At 40.0% G+C, this 26,764-nt stretch overlaps 4 protein-coding genes across 4 annotated transcripts; 2 read left to right on the top strand and 2 right to left on the bottom strand.

Moving 5' to 3' along the window:
• The first annotated feature begins 2,074 nt into the window (after positions 1 to 2,074).
• LOC143826340 (olfactory receptor 14A16-like) lies at positions 2,075 to 3,022 on the top strand. The gene has a single exon (XM_077315090.1). The coding sequence runs from the start codon at positions 2,075 to 2,077 to the stop codon at positions 3,020 to 3,022; it is 948 nt and encodes a 315-aa protein (XP_077171205.1).
• A 1,670-nt stretch (positions 3,023 to 4,692) lies between these two features.
• Positions 4,693 to 15,256, top strand: LOC143825299 (vomeronasal type-2 receptor 26-like). The gene is made up of 6 exons (XM_077313324.1): positions 4,693 to 4,713; positions 10,140 to 11,012; positions 11,727 to 11,954; positions 12,637 to 12,763; positions 13,960 to 14,840; positions 15,128 to 15,256. Exons 1-6 carry the CDS (start codon positions 4,693 to 4,695, stop codon positions 15,254 to 15,256), a joined length of 2,259 nt encoding a protein of 752 aa, XP_077169439.1.
• A 1,092-nt stretch (positions 15,257 to 16,348) lies between these two features.
• On the bottom strand, positions 16,349 to 17,296 carry LOC143826447 (olfactory receptor 14A16-like). The gene has a single exon (XM_077315261.1). The coding sequence runs from the start codon at positions 17,294 to 17,296 to the stop codon at positions 16,349 to 16,351; it is 948 nt and encodes a 315-aa protein (XP_077171376.1).
• A 4,259-nt stretch (positions 17,297 to 21,555) lies between these two features.
• Positions 21,556 to 24,915, bottom strand: LOC143826338 (olfactory receptor 14A16-like). The gene is made up of 2 exons (XM_077315088.1): positions 24,888 to 24,915; positions 21,556 to 22,651 (listed from the first exon to the last, which is right to left on the bottom strand). Exon 2 carries the CDS (start codon positions 22,617 to 22,619, stop codon positions 21,684 to 21,686), a length of 936 nt encoding a protein of 311 aa, XP_077171203.1. The 5' UTR covers positions 22,620 to 22,651; positions 24,888 to 24,915; the 3' UTR covers positions 21,556 to 21,683.
• Between the last annotated feature and the right edge of the window lie 1,849 nt (positions 24,916 to 26,764).

Here is a 26,764-nt window from a genome sequence, read left to right as displayed (position 1 = left end):
TTTTTGATGTAAGATTTTTTTGATATAAGGTGTATATATTTGCTTTCATATTTAGGCAGTGGGTTGAAGACTTTGTTAGTATCCCTGAAAAAAAAACAATTAAAAAATAAGGTAGAAAACTATTTTAGGTACATAAAATTTATATATATATGTTTGTAAGTAGGTGACCAGAATGAACTGTCTCAGTGCTTAGCTCTTGTGGCCCTTTCTTGCATGTCCAGGGAAATGCCGATCACCACTTTGAGGCCAGAAGGCAAATTCCCTCCACACCAGACTAACAAGGGTTTGTGTTTTTGTGTGTGTGTGTGGAGGCATCATTTGGGCCCATTATGCACGGCCGCCGAAACGGCGATTTCGGGTCACATGGAAAACGCAGAGGGGGAAGACGCGACGCACACCGGTTATGCACGGGGCGGGGCGCGATGGCGGCAAAACCCAGAGTAACATTATGCATGCGGCGATCCGGGCGCCGCTTCTGGTTGCGCCCCGGTCACCCGGAAGCTGCGCTTTCTTCCACGTTTCGCAAATGCGGCTTTTTCAGCGGCATGCACGGAAGCTGCGGCCGTTTGCAGCCGGCACCGTGCATTATCGGTGATTTTAGTCGCCGCCATTCCACCCCGAATGTGCGCTAAAACCCCTGTGCATAATGGGTCATTTGGACATGGGATTGGGGTCACTGTGGGTGGGCAGGTTATTGTGAATTTATACACACACACACACACAAACAAACACATGGCCCATCTCTTGTGGAATGAGGTCGTAGACAAGCTGAGGAACCTGTCAAGGCTATCACAGATCCACATGGGCTGCAAAATGGGTCAGGGCTAGGGTAGAAGATCTTGGCTCAGGGCTAGGGTCAGGGCTAGGGTAGAAGATCTTGGCTCCCTCCTCCATGCCCCCTCCTTATTGGAAATCAGTCCATTCCTAGTTACTATATCCTCTTTTTATTTATCGCAGCTTAGGGTTTGGTACCAACCATGGAAAAAACTTTTCTTAGTAGTATCTGCTGCTGCTGTTTTGTTTATTCTGCTGTTGGGTGGTTTAAATTGGGTTCTACTAATTTAAAGCATTGTACTGTTTTCTATCCTACTGTAAGCTGCCACGAGCTGACCGGCCTGAGAGCGGTGACTAACAAGTCACAATATAAATAAATAAAATAAATAAATAGTAAGTTTAGAGTCCAATAATACCTTAAAGACCATTGATTCAGGTGGGGGCCATGTTGGTCTGAAGCAGTAGAACAAAGTTTGAGCTCTGTGGCACATTTAAGACTATTCATGCTACAAGCTTTCATCTGAAGAAGTGTGCCTGCACACAAAAGTTTTAGAGGAATAAAACCTTGTTGGACTTAAAGGAGCCACTGGACTCAAACTTTTTTCCTTCCTTAGAAACCATTAACAGTTGCAGGGTATAAGCTTGCAAGAGTCAAAGATCCCACGGATCTTTCATTCCAGGAGCTTATACTGTGTAATTCTTGCTGGTCTCTGAGTGTACTGGACAAGAAACAAACTTGTTTGACTGCTGGGCAAAACTGCTACCTTCTGGAACTGTCTATACAGGGCGTGAGTCTCGCATGTGACTGTCAGTGGGGAAGTGCTGAGGTGTGCTCACTTTAAAAATTAAAGCAAGGGAAAAGATCTATATCAGTGGTTATCAACCTACCTAATGCCGCGACCCCCTTTGGGTCACTGAGGCCACCGTCGCTGGCAGCAGAGTGGTGACAGCAAAGTGGTAGCGGCAGCATTGGTGACCACTGGAAAAAGGGTCAAGCAACACCCAAAGGGATTGCAACCCACAGGTTGAGAGCCACTGATCTAGATAAATGTGGGGTTCAAACCACATGTTCAACTCTACATTCAATGAAGTTAATATGAGAATTACTCAACATACATATCAAGAAAAATCAAGGGTGTGGCAAGCACAAATTATATGTGTGCAATTTATGTACAGGGCTAAAACCTCAAATCTATTCTACTTGCAGGTCAATTTAATGTTTCTTCTTAAGACATAATTTTAATATCTATCCCTCTGTTTCCTTCCAGAGGTGACATTCATTTGTGAATGAGCTACCAAAATGACTAATGAAACATCCATTTCGACGTTCCTGCTCCTTGAATTCTCGGGGATACGGGAACAGCAGATCCTACACTTCTTTCTATTCCTGGCATTGTACCTGGCAACCGTCATGGAGAATCTTCTCATCATCTCTGCAGTGGCTTTTGATCGCCACTTGCACACACCAATGTACTTCTTTCTCATAAACTTGGCCATACAGGACCTTGGCTCAGTTTCAACCATCATTCCAAAATCCATGGTGAATTCACTCATGAATACTAGAGACATTTCCTATTCTGGTTGCGTATTTCAAGTTTTCTTTTTTGTGTTCTTTGTAGGATCTGATTTTTTTCTCCTCACTGTCATGGCATATGATCGGTATGTTGCCATTTGCAATCCCTTAAAGTATGAAATGTTGATGAACAGGCAAGCCTGTATCCAAATGATGGCCACTGTATGGGTCATTGGGCTTCTTTATGGAGCATTGCATACTAGCGGCACCTTTACAACTACCTTCTGCTCCAATGTTATCAATCAGTTCTACTGTGAAATCCCACAGTTGCTTAAGAACTCCTGCTCCAACTCTTATCTTACTGAAGTTGGTGCTGTTACGGTCAGTGTCATAATAGAGTTTGGGTGCTTTGTCTTCATCATTGTCACATATGTGGTGATCTTTTCTACAGTATTGAGAATGCCCTCTGTCAGAGGAAGGCAAAAAGCCTTTTCCACTTGCTTACCACATCTCATTGTTTTCTCTACATTCATAGTCACAGGGTGGTTTGCTTATCTGAAGCCTCCCTCCAAAACACCATCTGATCTGGATTTGGCATTAGCTGTGTTGTATAGTCTTGTCCCACCCTTGATGAATCCCATTATTTATAGCATGAGGAACAAGGATCTCAAGGTTGCCCTGTCAAAACTATTTATTCAGCTTTTGTCTTCTGAGACAACCCTATCTAGTATTTGAATCTAGACATGTGTGAGGAGACGATCCGGACCATTTTCAATTTGGTTCAAATCGATTCTGACCAAATTGATGCATCTGAATGACCCACAGTGTACTTTTGATTCAGCTGAATTATTAATTTTTAATGCTGGAAATGTATAGAAAGATATAACAAAGAAAAAGAAAAAATACACAAATGAAAGATACTGATTACCCTATTATCTTATTAATATAGAAATAACTATCTAGGTAAATACTGTGAAAAGTACCCCCCATGTTCTTCATGTTCTTCTGCTAGTCTGCCATTTACTAAGTTTATAACTTTAGCCATTTTTGCCAGTTCTCCCAATTTTTTGATCCAGTCCATTATTTTTGGAATAGCTTCTTGCCTCCATCTTCTTGCGACCACCATCCTCGCCGCTGTGGTCACCCACTATACGTGGGAAGATGTTTAGAATTATACTCAGCAACATATATTCAAGACATAACAAGAATTTGATATTTAATATTTTTACTCATACATCATGAACATTCAGCTAAAACCATTACATTTTGTTTACATTGTCACCACATATGAAAAAAGAACCTACTTTATCTTTACATTTCCAACATTTAGGATCATAGCTTTTAGAAATGTGTTGCATACCATCTCTCAAACATTTTAAACCAATTTTCCTTTAATTGCTGACATTTTGTAAACTTGACCATATTATTTCCCCACTCTTCAACTGAAATGTTTTACCCAAGATTCAACATCCATTTCACCATACAATGTTTGACCTGTTCTGATTCAGTATCATATTTCAACAATAACTTATAAATCTGGCCTTGTAAATGTGGCTTCCTTGAGGTCAAAATTTTCTCAAATTCCAACAAAATCGGACCAGCATCAGTATGATTCTGCATCTGAATTATTTTGGATACACCCAAATTGATTTGGCACCACTGAAACCAATGGGACCATTCAAGTCTATGTGGATCTTCCTCTTATCTTTTCTGGGCACTATGAGGGTAGAGTCACTAAACTTTCAGCATATCTTTGGGAGCTTTTCCTGAAAAGAACACCCAAGTTGCAAAAAGATTGTCTGGTCAGTTTTCACTGTAGGACATAATAGAGGTTGGACGTCTTAGTACAATCTTTTTGAAACTTAGAGGTAATTTTGAGGCAAGGTTCCTGAAGCTATGCTGCATGTTTGGTGTTTCTACCTCAATCAGCCACTGCCCAGAGTGTAACAGTCACGTCATTCAGACATAAACACAAATAAGCATGAGTGAACTGATTGGACCTGGCAGAAAGTACATGAATGTGATCAAAATCACAATTTTCCAACAAGTTTAAATGGCACAATCAACCTTGCTCAAATCAGAGTTCAATGATTAGAGCAAGTGACCTTTAAAGATTTAATGGGAAAGAGAAAGGGGGAAAAGATCCCCTTTTTGTCTTTCCTGGGCTCTGGACAGAAAGCACCTGAGCTGGAATAAAATCATGAGAATATCTGAATATATTATTCCTTTTTATTATTACAGGTATATACGATTGTGGAAACTCTAAATGCATCAATTCCTATATGTTTCTCATGAGTACCTGATCCTTGCTATTTAGGTCTCAAAATATAGAGTTTTGGGAAGAATATACAACCAAGTAATCCAGCACTGGAAGCTAAAGTGGAGAAGATCTCCACAGCTACCATATGTTTCCCTTTTGTACTCAGGTAGGTGGGTACAAAGGAAAACCACACCAGCATGCTAAAAGTGATGAACTTGGCCTCATTAAATGTATTGGGCAACATGCGAGCAAAGAAAGCTACAATAAAGGTGACAGTAGCCAAGAATCCCATGTACTCAAGAACACAGCAAAATATTGCAACAGACCCTTCATTACATTCCAGTTAAATTTCTTCAGTCCTTGACTTTTTATCTAGCCCTGGGTATGGTGGAGTGATGAAGAGCCACAGAATACATATAACTATTGAACAGTGGAACAAGACAGCACAATTGAACATGCCAGTGGTTTCCCCACCCATTTCCTTATCTGGCTACCTGGTTTGGTGGCCATGAAAGCTAGAACCACAGTGATAGTTTTTGCCAACACAGAAGAAACAGCTACTGAGAAGATGATGCCAAAAGATATTTGACGTAGAAGGCAAGTCAGTGTCTGTGGCTGGCCAATGAAGAGCAAAGAACAGAGGAAGCATATCATGAGGGAGGTAAGCAGGCAGTAGGTTAGATCCTGATTGTTGGCTTTGACAATGGGAATGATCCGGTGTTTAAGGAAGATTCCGAGCACCGGAGCTGTGATCAGAAAAAAAGAGAGAGCCAGAAGAATCAAAGAGATCCCCATAGTTTCATTATAGGACAGAAAGTGTAGAACCTTAGGAATGCATTGATCTTGGTCCTTGTTTGGATATTTATCTTCTGAGCATTCAACACAATCATCCATATCTGATAAAAAAAAAAGATTTGACTACACCAGCTCATAAACACTGCAATATGTTATCATTCATGTCTCATACTGAATCCTGTGCTATAAAAATACCTGTCCTCAAAATACTTTAAAATATATACTTATGATAGTAGAGAAATCAAATTGGCTGAGAATCTTTACTCATTTTTGTTGGAAGTCCCTGGAAAACTTCAGTATCCTCCATGGAGTTCTGAAGATGTCCAAATGTACTTTTTATCCAGCCATTCAATTTAATAGTTCTATTAATGGAACTGCCATGTTACTCATAGATTACATTTACTTGGATGGGAACGGTGCTGCCATTTAAATTTGAAGAAATTATGTTATACACTTGTGTAGGAGATTTACACTCCAACAGATTTAACTAATGATAGTAGAATACATGCATTGTGATAGCACATTTCAGAATGATGGAGAGAAGATTGGATCTGCACCACAGTACACTTTACACCATATCTCAAGATTCTTTAGTAACCCTTATTGCTTTAGTATGTACACTGAGTAAGCATTGGCTGTTGTAAATAAATTATTCTATATAGGTCTTTTTTTTAATGGCGATACTTTATTCCTACCAAGTCCCTGCACCTTCATGTCGGGTTTTCCCAAATCCAGAGGGTAAAATTAGTGGAAACTGGGACATTCTTCTTTATGAGTCCTACCCTTTTTGCTTACAAAAGAGGTGTCGAATTTGTCCCGGCATTTCAAGATTTGTCATTTTCCTCCAAAACTCTATTTCTTAATTAATTATATATAACATTTTCAGCTATTGAAAAAAGTGGGTTCAAGCTAATCCCAAAAACACTTTATGTAATTTTTGTTGGACTATGCAAAATCTGTAGTGGGCATGACAATAACATATATGAAGAATATCCTATAATTGCACTGATGGAGATGTGTAATTAGCATATTTAGATAAGGAACTTCCTGGTATTTTCCAAATAATCTCCTACGGGGTCCTGATTGGCTCAAATGGAGAATTGAACATACTTCTCCCTGTTTGCCTTCAGATGATCAAGAACACTTTCTTTCCTGCCTTTTTACTGAGTTGTTTCTCTTCTGAATAAAACTATTTATTCTTCAAGCAGCTGATGATTTGCCCTTTGGATTTTTAAACTGTGCCTATATAACTTGCTTAAATATGTATCCCCCACTTTCTATCTGTATATGTAGATCTTACCTTTCTTCTCAGAAATTTTTCCTTCTGGGCATGGAGCACAGTCATAGCAACAAAATGGCTCCTCATCCTTCTTTTTTCGGCTGTAACCAGGATGACAGTTGTCATTACACACAGAAATCGATTGGACCTATTCACATAAGGAGAAAGTATTGTATTTGCTGTATTTTGCTCTGTCTCTTTTATGTATTAATATATAATATAGATATCTTTGCTGGTCTATGACCATAATAAAGGACTCCCCCCATCAGGATGCATCCCCATGTAAACTTGTACAGTGTAGAGAAAAAAAAAACCTAGCTATATTCCAGCTTGGAATGGCATTATCCAGACAATTCTAGCCACATAAATGAAACAAACAAAAAAATCTGCTGAATCATAAAAGTACCTTCCCATTGTTGCTAACCTGCCAATAAAAGCCACCTATATCCTTTAGGAACAAGGTAATTCCATACATATCCAATGTACAGGCAATTGGTAATTCATTGATAATAGAGTAGATAGACTGGTGGTCCAGTCTGGAAGCATATTTCTCAAGTTCTTCTTTTGATGCTGATGATTTGGTTACTATACTTTACTTTGTTTTGGTTTTATTTTTATTTTTATTGCCAGAAACATTGACAGACATGCTGTTTTCAGACATGTTTTCGCCTTTCCTCAAAGCCGCATTATTCACAGTTGACTAGGGAATTAATTATCAACCCCGTCATTACATTGTTCCCATGATGTACTGTTCTTCTTGTTAAGGCCTATATGGAATTTCAGGGTGCATTCAAAGTGTCCAATCAATAAACAATCCTCAGACTGTACAAAATAAATCAGAATACTTCAGTTGTGTCTTGATGTGCTGTGTGTGTACACGAGTGTGCTGACTGTCTGTTTTACAGGCAGATCTCACGCCAGTTTATTGCAAAAAACAAAGTTTACTGACATCACGGTGTATATTCTGATGTAGTGCTTAACTATGGTCATCGTAATAGTTTAGGATGAGCTAGATAGAACAATCAACGAGTATAGGCATTTCCTTCAAGATGGTAATCTCATTTGTGCTGATGTTGCTACAGATTCCGGCTGAAGGCAAGCCACAGGAAAACATGTGCGGCATCCGTGACCCACTCTTTAATCCACATGAGTATTATCAAGCAGGTGACTTCATCTTTGGTGGAATGACTTCTCAGCTTTCCATTCATTTTGAAGCCTTATCCTTTGCAGAACATCCCAAGACAAAGCTGATTGGCGAACCAATGTAAGGAGCTATTTTTATTTCCCGTGTACACGGCCAGACAGATTATAGCCAATGCAAGTAGAAGATTGCCTCGTAACCTCAAATTACCACAAAGCAGGATCCATGAAAAAGGCATGGAATTATACTCTTTGCTGTCTGTGAAAAGTATTGCAAAACCTAAAACGGCTTTCTGCATCTTCTTTGACTTGTTCTGAACATGTGTGCATCACTGGTCTAAAGAATATGGTGGTCCTGTCATGAATCTGATGCTCTCATCCTTTCAATAGAAGCCATTAAAAAGATTTATTGGTATGATTCTTGTTTTAGTGCAACGCTGAAGAACTACCAGCATGTCCTGGCCTTGGCATTTGCTGTGAAGGAGGTCAATGACAATCCCAAGATCTTACCCAATACCAGCCTTGGGTTTCATATCTATGACAGCTACTTCCATGCCAAGTTGACTCTTCAGAACATCTTGAATTTCCTCTGTACCTTAGAAAAGATCATCCCCAATTACTGCTGTAACAACCAGAGGCGTTTAATGGCTGTCATTGGAGGGCTTGATTATGAAACCTCCTTGCACATAGCCAACATGCTGAGCATATACAAAATACCACAGGTGGGATGTTTAAATTGTGTGTAAATAGTTCATTATCTTTTCTTTGTATTCTGTGGGACCACCTAACTTCTTATGCCCCCCACAGGGCATTGCGCTCTGTGGGTAGGAACCTGTTGGTGGTCCTCAGCATGAGGAATGTGGAATGAGGAATGCGCCTGGTGGAATGAGCTCCCGGGATAGCTGAGCACCCTGACAGAACTTTCTCAGTTCCATGGGGCTTGCAAGATGGAGCTCTTCTACCAGGTTATTGGTTGAGGTCAGTGCTATTAAATCTGGGCCTGCTGGTTAGCCAGTTCTTCACCATTCCTTGTGTCCCCTGAAGCACTATTTTACCAAAAGGCTGGTTGAGCCAGGGGAGGTGGGAATTTTCACTGCTAGAGAGAGCTTTTATAAGGGTTTTTTTTTCCTGTTTTGAGGGATTTTATTGTGAGGCCAACTATTGTTATCCACCACAAGCCTTGGTTGGAAGTGGCGGGATATAAATTGAAATAAAAAATGAATAAAAAGAAAATATATGACTTCACAATGAGATTGATGTAGTTTTCATAGGAAACAATACAGAAGCTTCCATAGTTCTTTCAAGGTATGTAGCAATGCCATTAAGTACTACTTTACTAATGAACACAAACCTGTAAATAGACAAAATCTCTGCTACAATCCAGTCTTTTAAGAGCATCAGTAAGGCATCGTTTAGTTAGGATTGGACTAGGAGCACACATCTCTGCTCGTCCATGAAGTCCACTGAGTTAAGCCACCTGCACAGTTCCAGCATAACCTACCTCACAAGATTCTTGGGGTGTATAAAGCAGAGTGTAGAGGATCTGATTATCCCATCCTGTACACTTTGGAGGAAAGTATAGATATATGGTTAGGTAGGTGTACAAAACTTTTTCTCTGTATATATTCCTAGTTTCAAGAGATTCAAGAGTACCAAACAGCAATGAAAGAATGCATCCTTCATTGCGTCTTTAGTTTTTAACTCATTTGCTAAAGCAACCCTGAACAACAATAATAATAAAAAAATAATGAAGTGTAAAACGTTGTCTCACACAGAAATCCATAGTGATTATATGGAAAAGAGCCTTCTTTGCCAGCATTCTAATAATAGGAGGAGTCTCTTTGGCCAATGAGTTCCATCTACCCCCTGATCATCAACTATGTTTATTTATTTACTTAATTTCACTTGATCATCACGCCCGCCTGCCCAGCTGCTCGAGCAGCAAAGGGAGCGTGTCTCCCTCGCGCCTGCTCTTCGACAACATCAATGCTGGGATCCAGGTAAGTCCGTGCCACATTAAAAAAAAAAGAAACGGCCCCTTCCGGTCCTCTTGAAAGAAAGACAGGCTTGTTATTGCTGGGGATATTTAGCAACAGTCATTTAGGAAACCTGTTTCTTAAAGCTCCTTTCACCTTTCGGGATAAGGCGATCCAATTAAGCTACCCTTCTTATGTAGATTTCAGTTTTTCCTGTAAACCTAGGGCATTTCTAAGGTTTGTCAAATGATTTGTGTGGTCTAAGTCTCTGGACTGAAGCATCCACAAGATGGCACCACATTGAAAAATTAGATATATTGATTAATTATGAATGTGTTTGAACATTTACATGGACCTAAAGATCTCATAGTCAGTTGTAACATTTTCAAAAATTTTGCTTAGGTTACCTGTTGGTTCTTTGCTCCAGTGACAAATGAAAAAAACAAGACTCCTTCCATCTACCAGATGGTCCCAAATGAAACCAACCAGTACAGAGGGATTGTCCAACTACTTCTGCATTTTCAGTGGATATGGATTGGAATTGTTGCCATGGATGGTGATGAAGGAGAAAAGTTTGTGAAGATCTTGACGCTACTGCTGTCCCAAAATGACATCTGTCCTGCCTTCATTCATTGGCTGCCAACTTTGACTGCCAATGAAGACATGAAAAATGTTTTTTACATAACTAGACCCAGAGAGTATTTAGCACTTTTCGAAAAAAAGATGGAAGTCAATGTATTTGTAATCAAGGCAGAACCTTATACAATGTTAGTTTTGAAATGGTTTTTATATATAGCACAAATGGAAGATATGTCAGAAATGATCATGGGTAAGGTATGGATTATGACAGCAGAGTGGGATTTCTCCTCTCAGACTCTAGATAGGTATTTGGACATCAATGTTTTCCATGGAGCTTTATCCTTTAACGTTAAGACTTATGAAATATTTGGGTTCCAAAATTTCATTCATATTGTAAGTTCCCATTGGCCAGAAAAAGATGACTTTATCAGGCTCTTTTGGGAGCCAGCATTTAACTGTTTATTATCACCTTCCAAACAAGACAGTGAGACAAGCAGATGCACTGGAGAGGAGAAGCTTGAGAGCCTCCCAGGTCCTTTCTTTGAGATGATGATGACCCCTCATAGTTACAGTATCTACAATGCTGTCCTTGCAGGAGCACAAGCTTTGCATGCCATGTACTCAATGAGACCAAAATCCACTTTAACATTAAAGGAAGGAGACATAAAGGAGTCCTTCAGGCTACAGTCTTGGCAGGTAATATTTTGCACCTATCAATGATACATAGCTGGTTAATATAGAAACAAATCTGACAATATTCATGCAAATGATTTAAGTTTCGCAATTGGAAAATTTCAAATTAAATTATTATTGTGGTTTCTCATTTATGGAATCACCTGGGCAGTGGGAAGGACATAAGGTGCAACTGATCTGTGACTGGCAGGAAAAATATCTAAACAGAAGAATTAATCCATATTCCTACCACCCATGGTCAACCGCCTGGTGTGGGGGAGGCAGGCTTATTAATATTGTTTCAGATCTCTCTGTCAATCATTGTACAATCTTCATGTTTCAGGAAGCATATTAAAATTTTAAATAAGTGTGGGTCCCACTTGTTTGAGCCAGTGAATATAATATTCACATCTAGATTCATAGCTGTTACTCAGGAGACACATGAATGTGCTTCCCGTGATTAATGTTTCTGAAAGTTCTACAAATCTTTTTAATGGAAACTTTCAATTATAGCAGCTCATTTGCATAAAACTTCAGATATAAAGGCAAAATTCAAGGCTTCCATCTGCACTGTCCCCTATTCTTAGTGCTTTCCCATAGCCTGGTATCAGTTCATCAAAGGGTGGGGGGACATCCTATCTCTAAAGGACCAGTGTTTGAATTTTGTGAAAGATTTAACATACATCTCCCAACTCTGCTTTCATCATCTAAAATGTTTGTTTGCCTCTTTCCATTTAGCTTCATCCTTTTCTGAGGAGCATCTCATTTAACAACAGCGCTGGGGATCTCATTCACTTTAATGAGGCAGGTGAACTAGATACTGGATTTGACATTATCAACTGGGTGACTTTCCTAAATCAAAGTTTCCAAAGAATAAAAGTAGGAGGGATGGATCCCCAGGCTCCTCGGGGCATGGAGTTCACAATTGATGAGGAATTCATCACATGGCACAGGGCATTGAATCAGGTGGGAACAATCTGCAGAAAACAAACAAAAGCATCCATACTCACACCCACTTGTTCCCTTAAACTCAGGCTTGGGGGTTAATTGCTATCTTACAGATTTAGTAATGCTATAGCAACCCATGACCATTTTATTGGTTGTATGTAGAACAGAGACTACAATTAACTTTACATCTATTTTGGAATTGTGTTGCGCTTAATTCACAATGCATGAGATTCTGATCACATCTCTAGGTCCCATCTTTTTCATTTAGATCTCATACCTGCATAAAGGTAAAGGTATCCCCTGTGCAAGCACTGGGTAATGTCTGACCCTTGGGGTGACGCCCTCCAGCCTTTTCATGGCAGACTCAATACGGAGTGGTTTGCTAGTGCCTTCCCCAGCCATTACCGTTTACCTCCCAGCAAGCTGGGTACTCATTTTACTGACCTTGGAAGGATGGAAGGCTGAGTTGACATTGAGCCGGCTGCTGGGATCGAACTCCCAGCCTCATGGGCAGACAGCTTCAGACAGCATATCGCTGCCTTACCACCCTGCGCCACAAGAGGCTACATACATACATACATACATACATACATACATACATACATATCTTTATTATGGACATAGACCAGCAAAGATATCTATATTATATATTAATACATAAAAATACAGCAAATACAATACTTTCTCCTTTTGTGAATAGGTCCAGCCAATTTCTGTGTGTAATGACAACTGTCATCCTGGTTACAGCCGAAAAAAGAAGGATGAGGAGCCATTTTGTTGCTATGACTGTGCTCCATGCCCAGAAGGAAAAATTTCTGAGAAGAAAGGTAAGATCTACATATACAGATAGAAAGTGGGGGATACATATTTAAGCAAGTTATATAGGCACAGTTTAAATATCCAAAGGGCAAATCATCAGCTGCTTGAAGAATAAATAGTTTTATTCAGAAGAGAAACAACTGTGTAAAAAGACAGGAAAGAAAGTGTTCTTGATCATCTGAAGGCAAACAGGGAGAAGTATGTTCAAAGTCTCCATTTGAGCCAATCAGGACCCCGTAGGAGATTATTTGGAAAATACTAGGAAGTTCCTGATCTAAATATCTCCATCAGTGCCCATTATAGGATATTCTTCATATATGTTATTGAGTCATGCCCACTACAGATTTTGCATAGTCCAACAAAAATTACATAAAGTGTTTTTGGGATTAGCTTGAACCCACTTTTTTCAATAGCTGAAAATGTTATATATTATTAATTAAGAAATAGAGTTTTGGAGGCAAATGACAAATCTTGAAATGCTGGGACCAAATCGACACCTCTTTTGTAAGCAAAAAGGGTAGGACTCATAAAGAAGAATGTCCCAGTTTCCACTAAATTTACTCTCTGGACTTGGGAGAACCCGACATGAAGGTGCAAGGACTTGGTACGAATAAAGTATCGCCATTAAAAAAAAGACCTATATAGAATGATTTAATTCCAACAGCCAATGCTTACTCAGTGTACATACTAAAGCCTACAGGATAAGGGTTACTACAGGATCTTGAAATATGGTGTGAAGTGTACTGTGGTGCAGATCCAATCATCTCCCCATCATTCTGAAATGTTCTATCACAATGCATGTATTCTACTATCATTAGTTAAATCTGTTGGAGTGTAAATCTCCTACACAAGTGTATAACATAATTTCTTCAGATTTAAATTGCAGCACCATTCCCATCCAAGTAAATGTAATCTATGAGTAATGTGGCAGTTCCATTAATAGAACTATTAAACTGAATAGCTGGATAAAAAGTACATTTGGGCATCTTCAGAACTCCATGGGGGATACTGACGTCTTCCAGGGGCTTCCAACAAAAATGAGTAAAGATTCTCAGCAAATTTGATTTCTCTACTATCATAAGTATATATTTTAAAAGTATTTGAGGACAGGTATTTTTATAGCACAGGATTCAGTATGAGACATGAATAATAACGTATTACAGTGTTTATGAGCTGGTGTAGTCAAATCTTTTCTTTTTATCAGATATGGATGATTGTGTTGAATGCTCAGAAGATAAATATCCAAACAAGGACCAAGATCAATGCATTCCTAAGGTTCTTCACTTCCTGTCCTATCGTGATCCTTTGGGGGTCACTTTGGTGCTTCTGGCTCTCTCTCTTTTTCTGATCACAGCTCTGGTGCTTGGAATCTTCTTTAAACACCGGATCACTCCCATTGTCAAAGCCAACAATCAGGATCTAACCTACTGCCTGCTTATATCCCTCATGATATGCTTCCTCTGTTCCTTGCTCTTTATTGGCCAGCCACAGACAATTACTTGCCTTCTACGTCAAATATCTTTTGGCATCATCTTCTCAGTGGCTGTTTCTTCTGTGTTGGCAAAAACTATCACTGTGGTTCTAGCTTTCATGGCCACCAAACCAGGTAGCCAGATAAGGAAATGGTTGGGGAAACCATTGGCATGTTCAGTTGTGGTGTCTTGTTCCAGTGTTCAAGTAGTTATATGTATTCTGTGGCTCTCCATCGCTCCTCCATACCCAGGGCTGGATAAAAAGTCAAGGACTGAAGAAATTATACTGGAATGTAATGAAGGGTCTGTTGCAATGTTTTACTGTGTTCTGGGCTACATGGGATTCTTGGCTACTGTCACCTTTATTGTAGCTTTCCTTGCTCGTAAGTTGCCCAACACATTTAATGAGGCCAAGTTCATCACTTTTAGCATGCTGGTGTTTTTCAGTGTTTGGTTTTCCTTTGTCCCAACCTACCTGAGTACAAAAGGAAAGCATATGGTAGCTGTGGAGATCTTCTCCATTTTAGCTTCCAGTGCTGGATTACTTGGTTGTATATTTTTCCCAAAACTCTATATAATTGTTTTGAGACCTGAGTTAAATAGCAAGGATCAGGTACTCATGAGAAACATGTAAGAATTGATGTGTTTAGAGTTTCCACAATCATATGTGAAAGGGAATAATGAAAGGGAATAGAATATTCAGAAATTATACTGGAATGTAATGAAGGGTCTGTTGCAATGTTTTACTGTGTTCTGGGCTACATGGGATTCTTGGCTACTGTCATCTTTATTGTAGGCATTGTAGGTACATCACATTCAGGTACTTTCTGCCAGGTCCAATCAGTTCACATGCTTATTTGTGTTTAAGTCTGAATGACGTGACTGTTACACTCTGGGCAGTGGACGTTTGAGGTAGAAGCACCAAACGTACAGCATAGCTTCAGGAACCTTGCCTCAAAATTACCTCCAAGTTTCAAAAAGATTGTACCAAGAGGTCCAACTTCTATTATATCCTATAGTGAAAACTGACCAGACAATCTTTTTGCAACTTGAATGTTCTTTTGAGGAAAAGCTCCCAAAGATATGCTGAAAGTTTAGTGACTCTACCCTCATTGAGCCCAGAAAAGATAAGAGGAAGATCCCCATAGACTTGAATGGTCCCATTGGTTTCAGCGGTGCCAAATCAATTTGGGCGTATCCAAAATAATTCAGATGCAGATTCAGACTGATGCTGGTCTGATTTTGTTGGAATCTGAGAAAATTTTGACCTCAAGGAAGCCATATTTACAAGGCCAGATTTATAAGTTATTGTTGAAATATGATACTGAATCAGAACAGGTCAAACATTGTATGGTGAAATGGAAGTTGAATCTTGGGTAAAACATTTCAGTTGATGAGTGGGGACTGATGTGAAATAATGTGGTCAAGTTTTCAAAATGTCAGCAATTAAAGGAAAATTGGTTTAAAATGTTTGACAGGTGATATGCAACACATTTCTAAAAGCTATGATCCTAAATGTTGGAAATGTAAAGATAAAGTAGGTTCTTTTTTTCATATGTGGTGACAATGTAAAAAAATGTAACGGTTTTGGCTGAATGTTCATGATGTATGAGTAAAAATGTTAAATATCAAATTCCTGTTATGTCTTGAATATATGTTGCTGAGTGTAATTCTAAACATCTTCCCACGTAAAGCGGGTGACCACAGCGGCGAGGATGGTGGTCGCAAGAAGATGGAGGCAAGAAGATAATCCAAAAATAATGGACTGGATCAAAAAATTGGGAGAACTGGCAAAAATGGCTAAAGTTATAAACTTAGTAAATGGCAGACTAGCAGAAGAACATGAAGAACATTGGGGGTACTTTTCATAGTATTTATCTAGATAGTTATTTCTATATTAATAATAGGGTAATCAGTATCTTTCATTTGTGTATTTTTTTCTTTTTCTTTGTTACATCTTTCTATACATTTAATAAAGGCTTGGAGAAATCCAGCATTAAAAATTAATAATTCAGCTGAATCAAAAGTACACTGTGGGTCATTCAGATGCATCAATTTGGTCAGAATCGATTTGAACCAAATTGAAAATGGTCCAGATCTTCTCCTCACACATGTCTAGATTCAAACACTAGATAGGGTTATCTCAGAAGATAAAAGCTGAATAAATAGTTTTGACAGGGCAACCTTGAGATCCTTGTTCCTCATGCTATAAATAATGGGATTCATCATGGGTGGGACAAATGTATAGATCACAGTTAATGCCAAATCCAGATCAGATGGTGTTTTGGAGGGAGGCTTCAGATAAGCAAACCACCCTGTGACTATAAATGTAGAGAAAACAATGAGATGTGGTAAGCAAGTGGAAAAGGCTTTTTGCCTTCCTCTGACAGAGGGCATTCTCAATACTGTAGAAAAGATCACCACATATGTGACAATGATGAAGACAAAGCACCCAAACTCCATTATGACACTAACCGTAAGAGCACCAACTTCAGTTAGATATGAGTTGGAGCAGGAGTTCTTAAGCAACTGTGGGATTTCACAGTAGAACTGATTGATAACATTGGAGCAGAAGGTAGCTGTAAAGGTGCCGCTAGTGTGCAATGCTCCATAAAGAAGCCCAATGACCCATACAGTGGCAATCATTTGGATACAGGCTTGCCTGCTCATCAGCATTTCATACTTTAAGGGATTGCAAATGGCAACATACCGGTCATATGCCATGACAGTGAGGAGAAAAAAATCAGATCCTACAAAGAACACAAAAAAGAAAACTTGAAATACACAACCAGAATAGGAAATATATCTAGTATTCATGAGTGAATTTACCATGGATTTTGGAATGATGGCTGAAACGGAGCCAAGGTCCTGTATGGCCAAGTTTACGAGAAAGAAGTACATTGGTGTGTGCAAGTGGCGATCAAAAGCCACTGCAGAGATGATGAGAAGATTCCCCATGACGGTTGCCAGGTACAATGCCAGGAATAGAAAGAAGTGTAGGATCTGCTGTTCCCGTATCCCCGAGAATTCAAGGAGCAGGAACGTCGAAATGGATGTTTCATTGGTCATTTTGGTAGCTCATTCACAAATGAATGTCACTTCTGGAAGGAAACAGAGGGATAGATATTAAAATTATGTCTTAAGAAGAAACATTAAATTGACCTGTGAGTAGAATAGATCTGAGGTTTTAGCCCTGTACATAAATTGCACACATATAATTTGTGCTCGCCACACCCTTGATTTTTTTTGATATGTATGTTGAGTAATTCTCGTATTAACTTCATTGAATGTAGAGTTGAACATTTGGTTTGAACCCCACATTCATCTAGATCAGTGGTTCTCAACCTGGGGGTAGCGCTCCCTTTGGGCGTTGCTTGACCCTTTTTCCAGTGGTCGCCAATGCTGACGCCGCCACTCAGTCCCTGTGTAGACAGTTCCAGAAGGTAGCAGTTTTGCCCAGCAGTCAAACAAGTTTGTTCCATGTCCAGTACACTCAGAGACCAGCAAGAATTACACAGTATAAGCTTCTGGAGTGAAAGGTCCCTGGGATCTTTGACTCTTGCAAGCTTATACCCTGCAACTGTTATTGGTTTCTAAGGTAGGAAGAAAGTTTGAGTCCAGTGGCTCCTTTAAGTCTAACAAGGTTTTATTCCTCTAAACCTTTTGTGTGCAGGCACACTTCTTCAGATGAAAGCTTGTAGCGTGAATAAAACAGAGTCTTAAATGTGCCACAGAACTCAAACTTTGTTCTACTGCTTCAGACCAACATGGCCCCCACCTGAATCAATGGTATTTAAGTTAGTACTGGACTCTAAACTTACTATTTATTTTATTTATTTATATTGTGACTTGTTAGTCACCGCTCTCAGGCCGGTCAGCTCGTGGCACCTTACATTAGGATAGAAAACAGTACAATGCTTTAAAACAGTAAGAACCCAATTTAAACCACCCAACAACAGAATAAACCAAACAGCAGCAGATACTACTAAGAAAAGTTTTTTCCATGGTTGGTTCCAAACCCTAAACTGCGATAAATAAAAAGAGGATATAGTAACTAGGAATGGAATGATTTCCAATAAGGAGGGGGCATGGAGGAGGGAGCCAAGATCTTCTACCCTAGCCCTGACCCTAGCCTGGTGGAAGGCCTCCATTTTGCAGCCCATGTGGATCTGTGATAGCCTTGACAGGGTCCTCAGCTTGTCTACGACCTCATTCCACGAGGGATGGGCCATGTGTATGTTTGTGTGTATGTGTATAAATTCACAATAACCTGCCCACCCACAGTGACCCCAATTCCATGTCCAAATGATGCCTGCACACACACACACACAAACACAAACCCTTGTTAGTCTGGTGTGGAGGAAATTTGCCTTCTGGCCTCAAAGTGGTGATCGGCATTTCCCTGGACATGCAAGAAAGGGCCACAAGAGCTAATCACTGAGACAGTTCATTCTGGCCACCTACTTACAATCTGCCTAAGCTCACAGACTCAGAGATGACCCATCAGCTGAAGATGAGTAGACAAGAAAGAATTTTCCAAGCTATTATTTTTCAAACGATAGAACGAGTTCCTAGGTATAAAACCTCATTTTCATATTTTACTTCGTCAGTGAAGTGTAACAAAATCAAAGTATATCATGTCTTCATACAGAATTTACATAACATAAACATACATATAAATTTTATGTAACTAAAATAGTCTTATTTCTTAATTGTTTTTTTTTCAGGGATACTAACAAAGTCTTCAACCCACTGCCTAAATATGATAACAAATATATACACCTTATATCAAAAAAATCTTACATCAAAAAGGGAATTATTAAAGACCATCATCATCATCAGTGTAAATAATTTCAGAAAGTTCAGGAAATGTTTTTCTTCTTATGCATTTATTCATTTACTTAATTCTCTTACATCCCACTTTTCTTCTCAATGGGGACCCTAGGTGGCTTACAATATTCTCTTCCTATTCCCTTTATTCTCAGAACAGTTCTTTGAAATTGGTTAGATTAAGACATGGGACTGATCCAAGGTCAACTAGCAAACTTCCACGGTGAAGTTAGGATTCAAAGCAAGGTATCAATATCCTAAGCAGAGTCTTGTAAGAGAACTAATAGAGACAAAGCATTGATTTAACACAAAAATCCGTTTAGTAAATACATATGTAAGCTTACTTGCCCCACTCCTGAAAAATTATGATTTTTATAAAGTCTAAAACTTTCTGATAATCTTGTTGAAGATTGGTTTTGTGTGTGTATTTTGGGAAATACAGGTTCTTTTTTTGTCTCTTCCACTGTTTTCACTGACATTGTGTTTGTTGTAGGATATTTTTTTAAATTAATCGTTCACTGATCTAGCTTAACCCCCACCCTCAGTAGACCTGCAGCATCACACAGATATTGTCAATATGAATTCTACACACCCTTTCATAATCTCTGGGTAGACAAATTGGGTTCTTCCTTCCTTTTTCTCCACTGAAATAGTTGATAGAATCAGATCGACCAGCTTAAAATGCTTGTGTATTGAGCGGTTAGTATACTTTCTCAGCTATAGTCCAATCTTTAGTCATACAAAAACCAACCCATGGCATTAAAGCATAGTAATAAAAAAAAAGAAAGTCTATGCATTATTGTTGCTGAAATAAAAGACAGGTTCTTACCTCTGCACACTTAGAATCAGCTCTCACTAGTTCTCACTAGAAGTCACTTGAAATGTTAATATCCTTGGACTGTATTAATATATTTACTTATTTCAATATCTGATCATAGATAATCCCCCCAGAGGTGTGTGTAGGGTAATAAACAAGCAGGTATTCATTCCGTACTATATGCTTATCTTGCAGCAATAGCCCAAATCACGAGCCACAAAAAATGGAAACAATTGTGACACGTCTTTATTCTCAATTCTTTTTGTATAGAAAGCTCTTATATACTCTGAGCTTGATAACTATGCTACCATATTTGTGTAGATGCTGAAATGAATGCAGTCTGCCCAGATAAAAAAGATCCCTCTTTGTTTTAGAGTTATGTTATTCTAATGGTACAAACTATATATGTAATGTGGGTTATTACTTTGGTCTGGTGTCCCTGGAGATTGGATCTCAGGAACCCAGGACATCAGCATACAGAAAAAGTTAGTTCACCCACAACACAAGCCTTTATTAGCGTGATAAAAGGGACAATAGAATGCGTAAAACCATTACAGGCATGTAGAAGTCAAAGGACGACAATAAAATTAATAGAACCATTATACTAATATGCAAATTATAGAAACAAATCATTCTCAACTTTGACGTTTAACTACAGGCATCCTAATGGTAGCTGACAAAAATATTCCCACCCCCTCAATCATTGCAGGGTTCTGGCTGTCCATTATAAACAGTAGTTTAGTCTGGTCAGAAGAACTGGTGCACCTAGTTAAAAAGGAATATAAAAATTAGACTCAAATTCCTTCATAAAATGGACAATTCAATAGAACATGCAAGACAGATTCAATGCAATTTAATTCACATGGACAAATTCTATTTTCATAGAGAACGTTATTGAATCTCCCAGTTAGCAAGGTAAAACATTTAACATCACTAACATAAAAGCCCTTCTGCATTGTGGATTAATTGATAAAATATGGGGCTGTAGACTCCAGTCTAGCTCGAATTCCTACACTAAGTGGGGAGCATGTCTTATCAGCTACACTAATTAATTCTTGTGATTCAATATCCAGAATTTTACACTTGATTTTCCCATAAGCAGACCTGAATGATCCTAAATATAAAGGGTCCAAAGGTATTCCAATGGTTCTGATTTTATGTTCAACCATTTCTATCTAATTGGATCAGTTTTCTGTGAGCATTAAATATGTAAGGCTCATTGTTTCCAAACTAAAAAGCAAGCAAAGCCAAAATTTAATGGTTATCAACCAGGCTTTAGAAGCCAAATGTATTTGATTAAGTTCCAGGCATAGCACTGCATATGGTACACAGTTTAGAACACCTAAAATCTTTTGCAGAAAATTGGATTGCACATCTTCAAGATCTTGATCCCAAAGAGAGTGCCCCATTCAACCTCTATTAATTCCTATGGTGAGAACATACCAGAGATTCTCTTTTTTCTCATTATGGGAAATAATGGAGATTACATCGGGGCACTTTATTTGGGTACCCTTAGAACTGGATCCCCTGGTCTGATCTTTTTAAAACTTGAGGGCTCTTTAGAGGAGAGACTCCAGCAACTGTATGCAAAGACACATCACAAACACCCCTCCCCCAAAAAGAAGAATCCTGGAAAAGATGAAAATGGGTAAATCCCCATATCTTGAAATGTGCTATTGAAACCAGTGTTGCCATTTAAGTCTACAGGGATTTTCCGCCATTTTGGCTGAATCAAAACATTGCTATAGGAGATTCAGATGAATCAAAAATGGTCCATATCTTCTCCTTGCCCATACCTAGATGCAAATACTAGATATTGATTTCTCTGAAAAGCCGAATAAACAATTTTGACAGGGCAACCTTGATATCCTTGTTCCTCATGCTATAAATAATGGGATTCATCAAGGGTGGGACAAGACTATACAACACAGCTAATGCCAAATCCAGATCAGATGGTGTTTTGGATTGAGGAATCAGGTAAGCACACCATGCAGAGAATATAAATGTAAAGAAAACAATGAGATGTGGTAGGCAAGTGGAAAAGGCCTTCTGCTTCCCTTGGATAGAGGGCATTCTCAATACTGCAGAAAAGATCAGCACATATGTGACAATAGTAAAGACAAAACAACCAAACTCCATAATGACACTGAATGTAACAGCACCAACTTCACTTAGATTTGAGTTGGAGCAGGAGTTCTTAAGCAACTGTGGGATTTCACAATAGAACTGATTGACAACATTGGAGCAGAAAGTAGCTGTAAAGGTGCCGCTAGTGTGCAACGCTCCAGAAAGAACACCAATAATCCATACAGTGGCAGCCATTTGGATACAGGCTTGCCTGTTCATCAACATTTCATATTTTAAGGGATTGCAAATGGCAACATACCGGTCATATGCCATGACAGTGAGGAGAAAATAATCAGATTCTACAAAGAACACAAAAAAGAAAACTTGAACTATGCATCCAGAATAGGAAATGTCTCTAGTATTCATGAGTGAATTCACCATGGATTTTGGGATTATGGCTGAAATGGAGCCAAGGTCCTGTATGGCCAAGTTTACAATAAAGAAGTACATCGGTGTGTGCAAGTGGCGATCAAAAGCCACTGCAGAGATGATGAGAAGATTCCCTGTGACAGTTGCCAGGTACAATGCCAGGAATAGAAAGAAGTGCAGGATCTGCTTTTCACGTATCCCCGAGAATTCAAGGAGCAGGAACTTCGAAATGGATGTTTCATTGGCCATTTTGGTAGCTCATTCACAAATGAATGCCACCTCTGGAAAGAAAACAGAGGGATACATATAAAAATCATGTCTTAAGAAGAAACACTAAATTGAGTTGAGAATAGTATAGCCCTGTTCACAAATTGCACACTGTAAACCTTTCACACCATACCCTTGATTTTTCTTGATAGAGGCATCCCCGCCCCCAAGAAGGATGCGACACTTGGCTTGGCTTAACATGGCCACAGCTTTATTATAACAAACAATGAGTGTTTCTGTCGACCACTTTCCCACTTTTATCTTGGCAGCCCTTCAGGGATCCCCCATTGTCCACACCAGAAATTCAAGGATCTCTCTGCTGCCAGGATCCCACACAAAGGGAAGTGCCACCTGAAGTACCACAGGAGGTGCACACCTCCTTTGGTCTCATGGCAGTGCGAGCCCCTAGTGCCTTTCCCTGAAGGTCAGCCCCGCTCACACCCTGCCGTCTCTTATGGAGTCCCCTGACCAGGGGAATCTGGGCCACAAACCAGGCTCCTCCCAAAGGCACGCTCCTTCCTATGCCAACTCACCAGCTGGGATTATCAAAACAAACAAACTGAAAAGAATAAACTTCAAAACACAGGGTGGGTATGAGGGAGCAGCAGGCAAATGAGGCTGGGCCTGCACATTAGGTGCTTTTTAAGGGCCCTGTCTACCTGCCCCCTAGTGCCATGATAATTCCATGTCATGCTGCAAAAAGCGCTCTGACCTGGTGAATCATTTTTCTGTGTCCTCTTGCTGGGAAAACAGACTGCTGCTCTGCTGGCCTACCTCTGGGAGGTAAGCTGGCCAGAGAGCAGGGAGGAAGGGACAGCCTAGAATTCAGCTTGGCCTGAGCCTCGCTTTTGCCCAAATTGCCTTCCCTTCCTCTCCCCACAACAGATATCTTATGACTTAAGGCTGAAAGAACCCTGACAGGACTGTGACTAGCCCAAGGTCACACAACTAGCTGCATTTTGAGGTGTGGAGAATCAAATCGGCGCACCAGGTTTACAGCCTCTGCTGTTTACAACTGCACCGAGCTGGATTTATCCATCTGTAGGAAGAACAACTCAGGAAATAAAACTTAGACACCACGAAATCCATCACTGGATTCAGGTGATTATAGGGTTGCTGTACCAAAACTAAAAAGAATCAAAACATACTAGCCGCCACTCCTTTGGCAGCTATGGTTTTCTTTTGCGGGTGAAGCTATCTAGACCTGGACGTTTCCAAACTGGCCACCAGTGTCAGGATGCTAGTGGAGTTTATCATGTCTCATACGAAGAAAACCAATCTGTCCAGGCACATTTTGGCTCCCCCAACTCCCTCTAGTCATTCATAATGTAAAGAAAAAAAGCTTACTCATCAGATTCTATAAAAGACAGGCAGCATGTACAGAGAGGGTGGAAGGTATCACCTCTGTGGTCAAACCAAGGGATTTTAACAACTTCAGTGACCTATCCATGCCTGTGAGGTATGGTGGTTAGAATGGCAGAGGAGAGATCCAGGTTCGGGCAATACCAGGAAAGAAGTGTGTGTTCATATGTGTGCGGGTGGGGAGGGCACTACGGAAGTGGCCTGTGAAACAAGGGAGTGGCAACCCAAAAATGTTTAGGAACCATTGGGTTAAAGTATGGCCAAATGCATTTACATTTGAAGTTTGCTTGAAGAGATTATTAGTCTTGTGTTTGTATGTTGAAAACTAAAATGTCTTGCTTGTCTCTTCGACTCTTTTTGCTACCGTTGGGTTTGGTGTATGTTCCTACTCATGTATTGGACTTAATCTGTAAGGAATCTTTCATGCAAAATACATTCCCCATGCTGGCTGTTTGTAGGATGAAAACAAAACAGCAGTTTTAAATATGGGACAGGAAAAGAATGGATGTTTATTACTGACCTGAACTCATGTAGAGAGGAGTGTGTTGGGTTTATTGCATTGGACTGGATCCTACTAGTTATTCTGGCTGATCTAGTTCAATTGCCATCCTCAGTAGAGATTCAGCACCATGCAGCTGTTGTCTATTCAAGTCCCACACTCTATATCATAGCATCTGGGTTGCCAACAGGGTTTTCCCCTTCTTTTTTTCATTTAAATAGTGGATAGAATCAGATCTACAAGTTTAACATGTTGGTTGATTGAGCTGTTAGTGTACTTTCTCCTGTTAGTCCAAATGCCAGTTATTGAAACCCAGTTGAAGATGTTAAAACATAGGAATATTTAAAAAGTCTATGAACCATTATGTTATCAAACTAAAGGACACTTACCTTTGCACCATTGTAATCAGCCCATTCTGCTCACTAGAAGTCACTTGAAACGTTAATATCAGACTGTATTAATATGTTTGCATATTTCAGTATCTGATTATAGATAATTTCCCCAGAGGTGTATGTAGGTAGAAAAACAAGCAGTCATCCATCCCCTACTGTATGCTCATCTTGTAGCGATCTCCCAAATCACTCCCCACAAAAATGCAAAGAAAGAAATATGATGCGACTTCCCTAGGACTGTTTTGCCTTCATATACCCTGAACGACTATGCTACCAGATTGGGTAAATGCTGAAGTGAAAGCAATCTAAGTGAAAAGAGATCCCTCATTGTTTGGAAGTTTATTTATGTATTTTTATTAATTCATGCAATTTATATACCACCCCTCACTGTGATGTCTCAGGAAGCCAGTGGGAAATGGGGAAGATACCTGAAAACATTTTGGACAGTATAAACAAGCAAAAAGATATAACAGTTAAAACAACAAGATTTGGGTAATCACAACAGTTGAAAAGGGATGACAGTAATGATTAGGGACATGCTGAGTGTCAGGGTTGTCTAGTAAGGAACCAGACTGTAGAGAGGTCCCTGTCACTGGCTTCATCTGAGCGTCTGGCAGAAGAACTCTGTTTTGCAGGCCCAACAGAACCGAGTTCTGATTGGGGGAGCTCACACCACCAGGTTGGAGCCATGGATGAAAAGGCTCTGGTTAAAACCAGCCAGATTTCTTTGGGGCCAGGGATCACCAGATTGTTGGACTAGATAGAGTGTGTCACTCTTCAGGGAATATTGGTGAGTAGACTGCCCTTGAAGTATGTAGGACCCTGACCACAGATAGCCTGGAAGGAAAGGCACCTTAAACTGGTAGCCAGGGCAGCTGCTGGAAGGTCAGGGTGATGTGGGCTCTCCATGGTGAGAACATGTGCAGCTGCATTCTGTACTAATTGTAGCTTCCAGGACAGGAATAGGGGTAAGCACACAGAGTGAGTGGCAGTAATCCAACCTAAGGGTGACCATTGCATGGAGCAATGTGGCGAGGTGTTCCGAGGCCAGCTAAGGAGTTAATAGGCAGAGGTGGAAGAATGCGAGCTGCACTACTCTTGCAATTTGAGCTTCCATAGTTGAAGAAGCATCAAGGATCACACCCAGATTCCTGATTGATTATGCTATTTTAAGTGGCACACTGTTCAGCCTGGAGAGGTGCACTTCCTGGTCCAACCCTTTTCACCTATCCATAGTACCTCCATCTTGGAGTGAGTAAGTTTCATTTGGCTACACTCAAAACTTTCAGCTACAGTCTCCAGGCATCTGTCCAAGGGGCCCAGGGGGTTATTAGGCTGGCCATTTATCAGGAGGTAGAGCTAGGTGTCAACAGCATACTGGTGAAATCCTAGGACATAATTTCAGGCCAACTGTTCAAGTGGATGGATAAAGATGTTGAATAGTGTTGAGGAGAGAATCACTGTCTGCAGGACTTCTCATTTGAGTTCACAGTAGTGTGATTGATGATGATGTTATCCGTTCAGTCGTGCCCGACCCTCCGTGATTCTATTGGAAAGTTTTTACCCTACGTTTCTGCCAATGACTGCTTCGTTTAGTTGGTTCATGGTCATCCCTGTATTGGCTTTGATCGTGTCAAGCCAGCAGATCCTTTGGCGACCACGTTTCCTTTTGCCGCTGACCATGCTGAGTAGGGTTGGGCGCTTTGGTGTCTGAAGCACCTGCTTGTGCCTGAAGCAGCCATTGCTGCATCGCGAGGGGAGGCACCAATTGGCACACACACGCCAGCACAGAGCTGCAGAACTGTGTGTGTGAACCAGTCACTGCGTCAACGCCTGCGCCTCCTCTCCACTCACACACAACAGGGTGCTGGCTG

This window comes from Paroedura picta, chromosome 16 (assembly GCF_049243985.1).
Source record: "Paroedura picta isolate Pp20150507F chromosome 16, Ppicta_v3.0, whole genome shotgun sequence".
In the NCBI taxonomy this organism is placed as follows: Eukaryota; Metazoa; Chordata; class Lepidosauria; order Squamata; family Gekkonidae; genus Paroedura; species Paroedura picta.
Note: the sequence above shows the minus strand (reverse complement) of the source record. Positions and strands in the feature narration are given on the sequence as shown.

What these genes read in the sequence shown, in the direction of transcription:
- LOC143826447 (XM_077315261.1), bottom strand. Translation starts at nt 17,296, where the DNA reads ATGACCAATGAAACATCCATTTCGACGTTCCTGCTCCTTGAATTCTCG.
- LOC143825299 (XM_077313324.1), top strand. Translation starts at nt 4,693, where the DNA reads ATGTTTCCCTTTTGTACTCAG. An exon ending in TCAGGCTACAGTCTTGGCAG is followed by an intron (nt 11,013 to 11,726) that starts GTAATATTTTGC and finishes CTTTCCATTTAG; the next exon opens with CTTCATCCTTTTCTGAGGAG. An exon ending in AAAAATTTCTGAGAAGAAAG is followed by an intron (nt 12,764 to 13,959) that starts GTAAGATCTACA and finishes TCTTTTTATCAG; the next exon opens with ATATGGATGATTGTGTTGAA.
- LOC143826340 (XM_077315090.1), top strand. Translation starts at nt 2,075, where the DNA reads ATGACTAATGAAACATCCATTTCGACGTTCCTGCTCCTTGAATTCTCG.
- LOC143826338 (XM_077315088.1), bottom strand. Translation starts at nt 22,619, where the DNA reads ATGGCCAATGAAACATCCATTTCGAAGTTCCTGCTCCTTGAATTCTCG.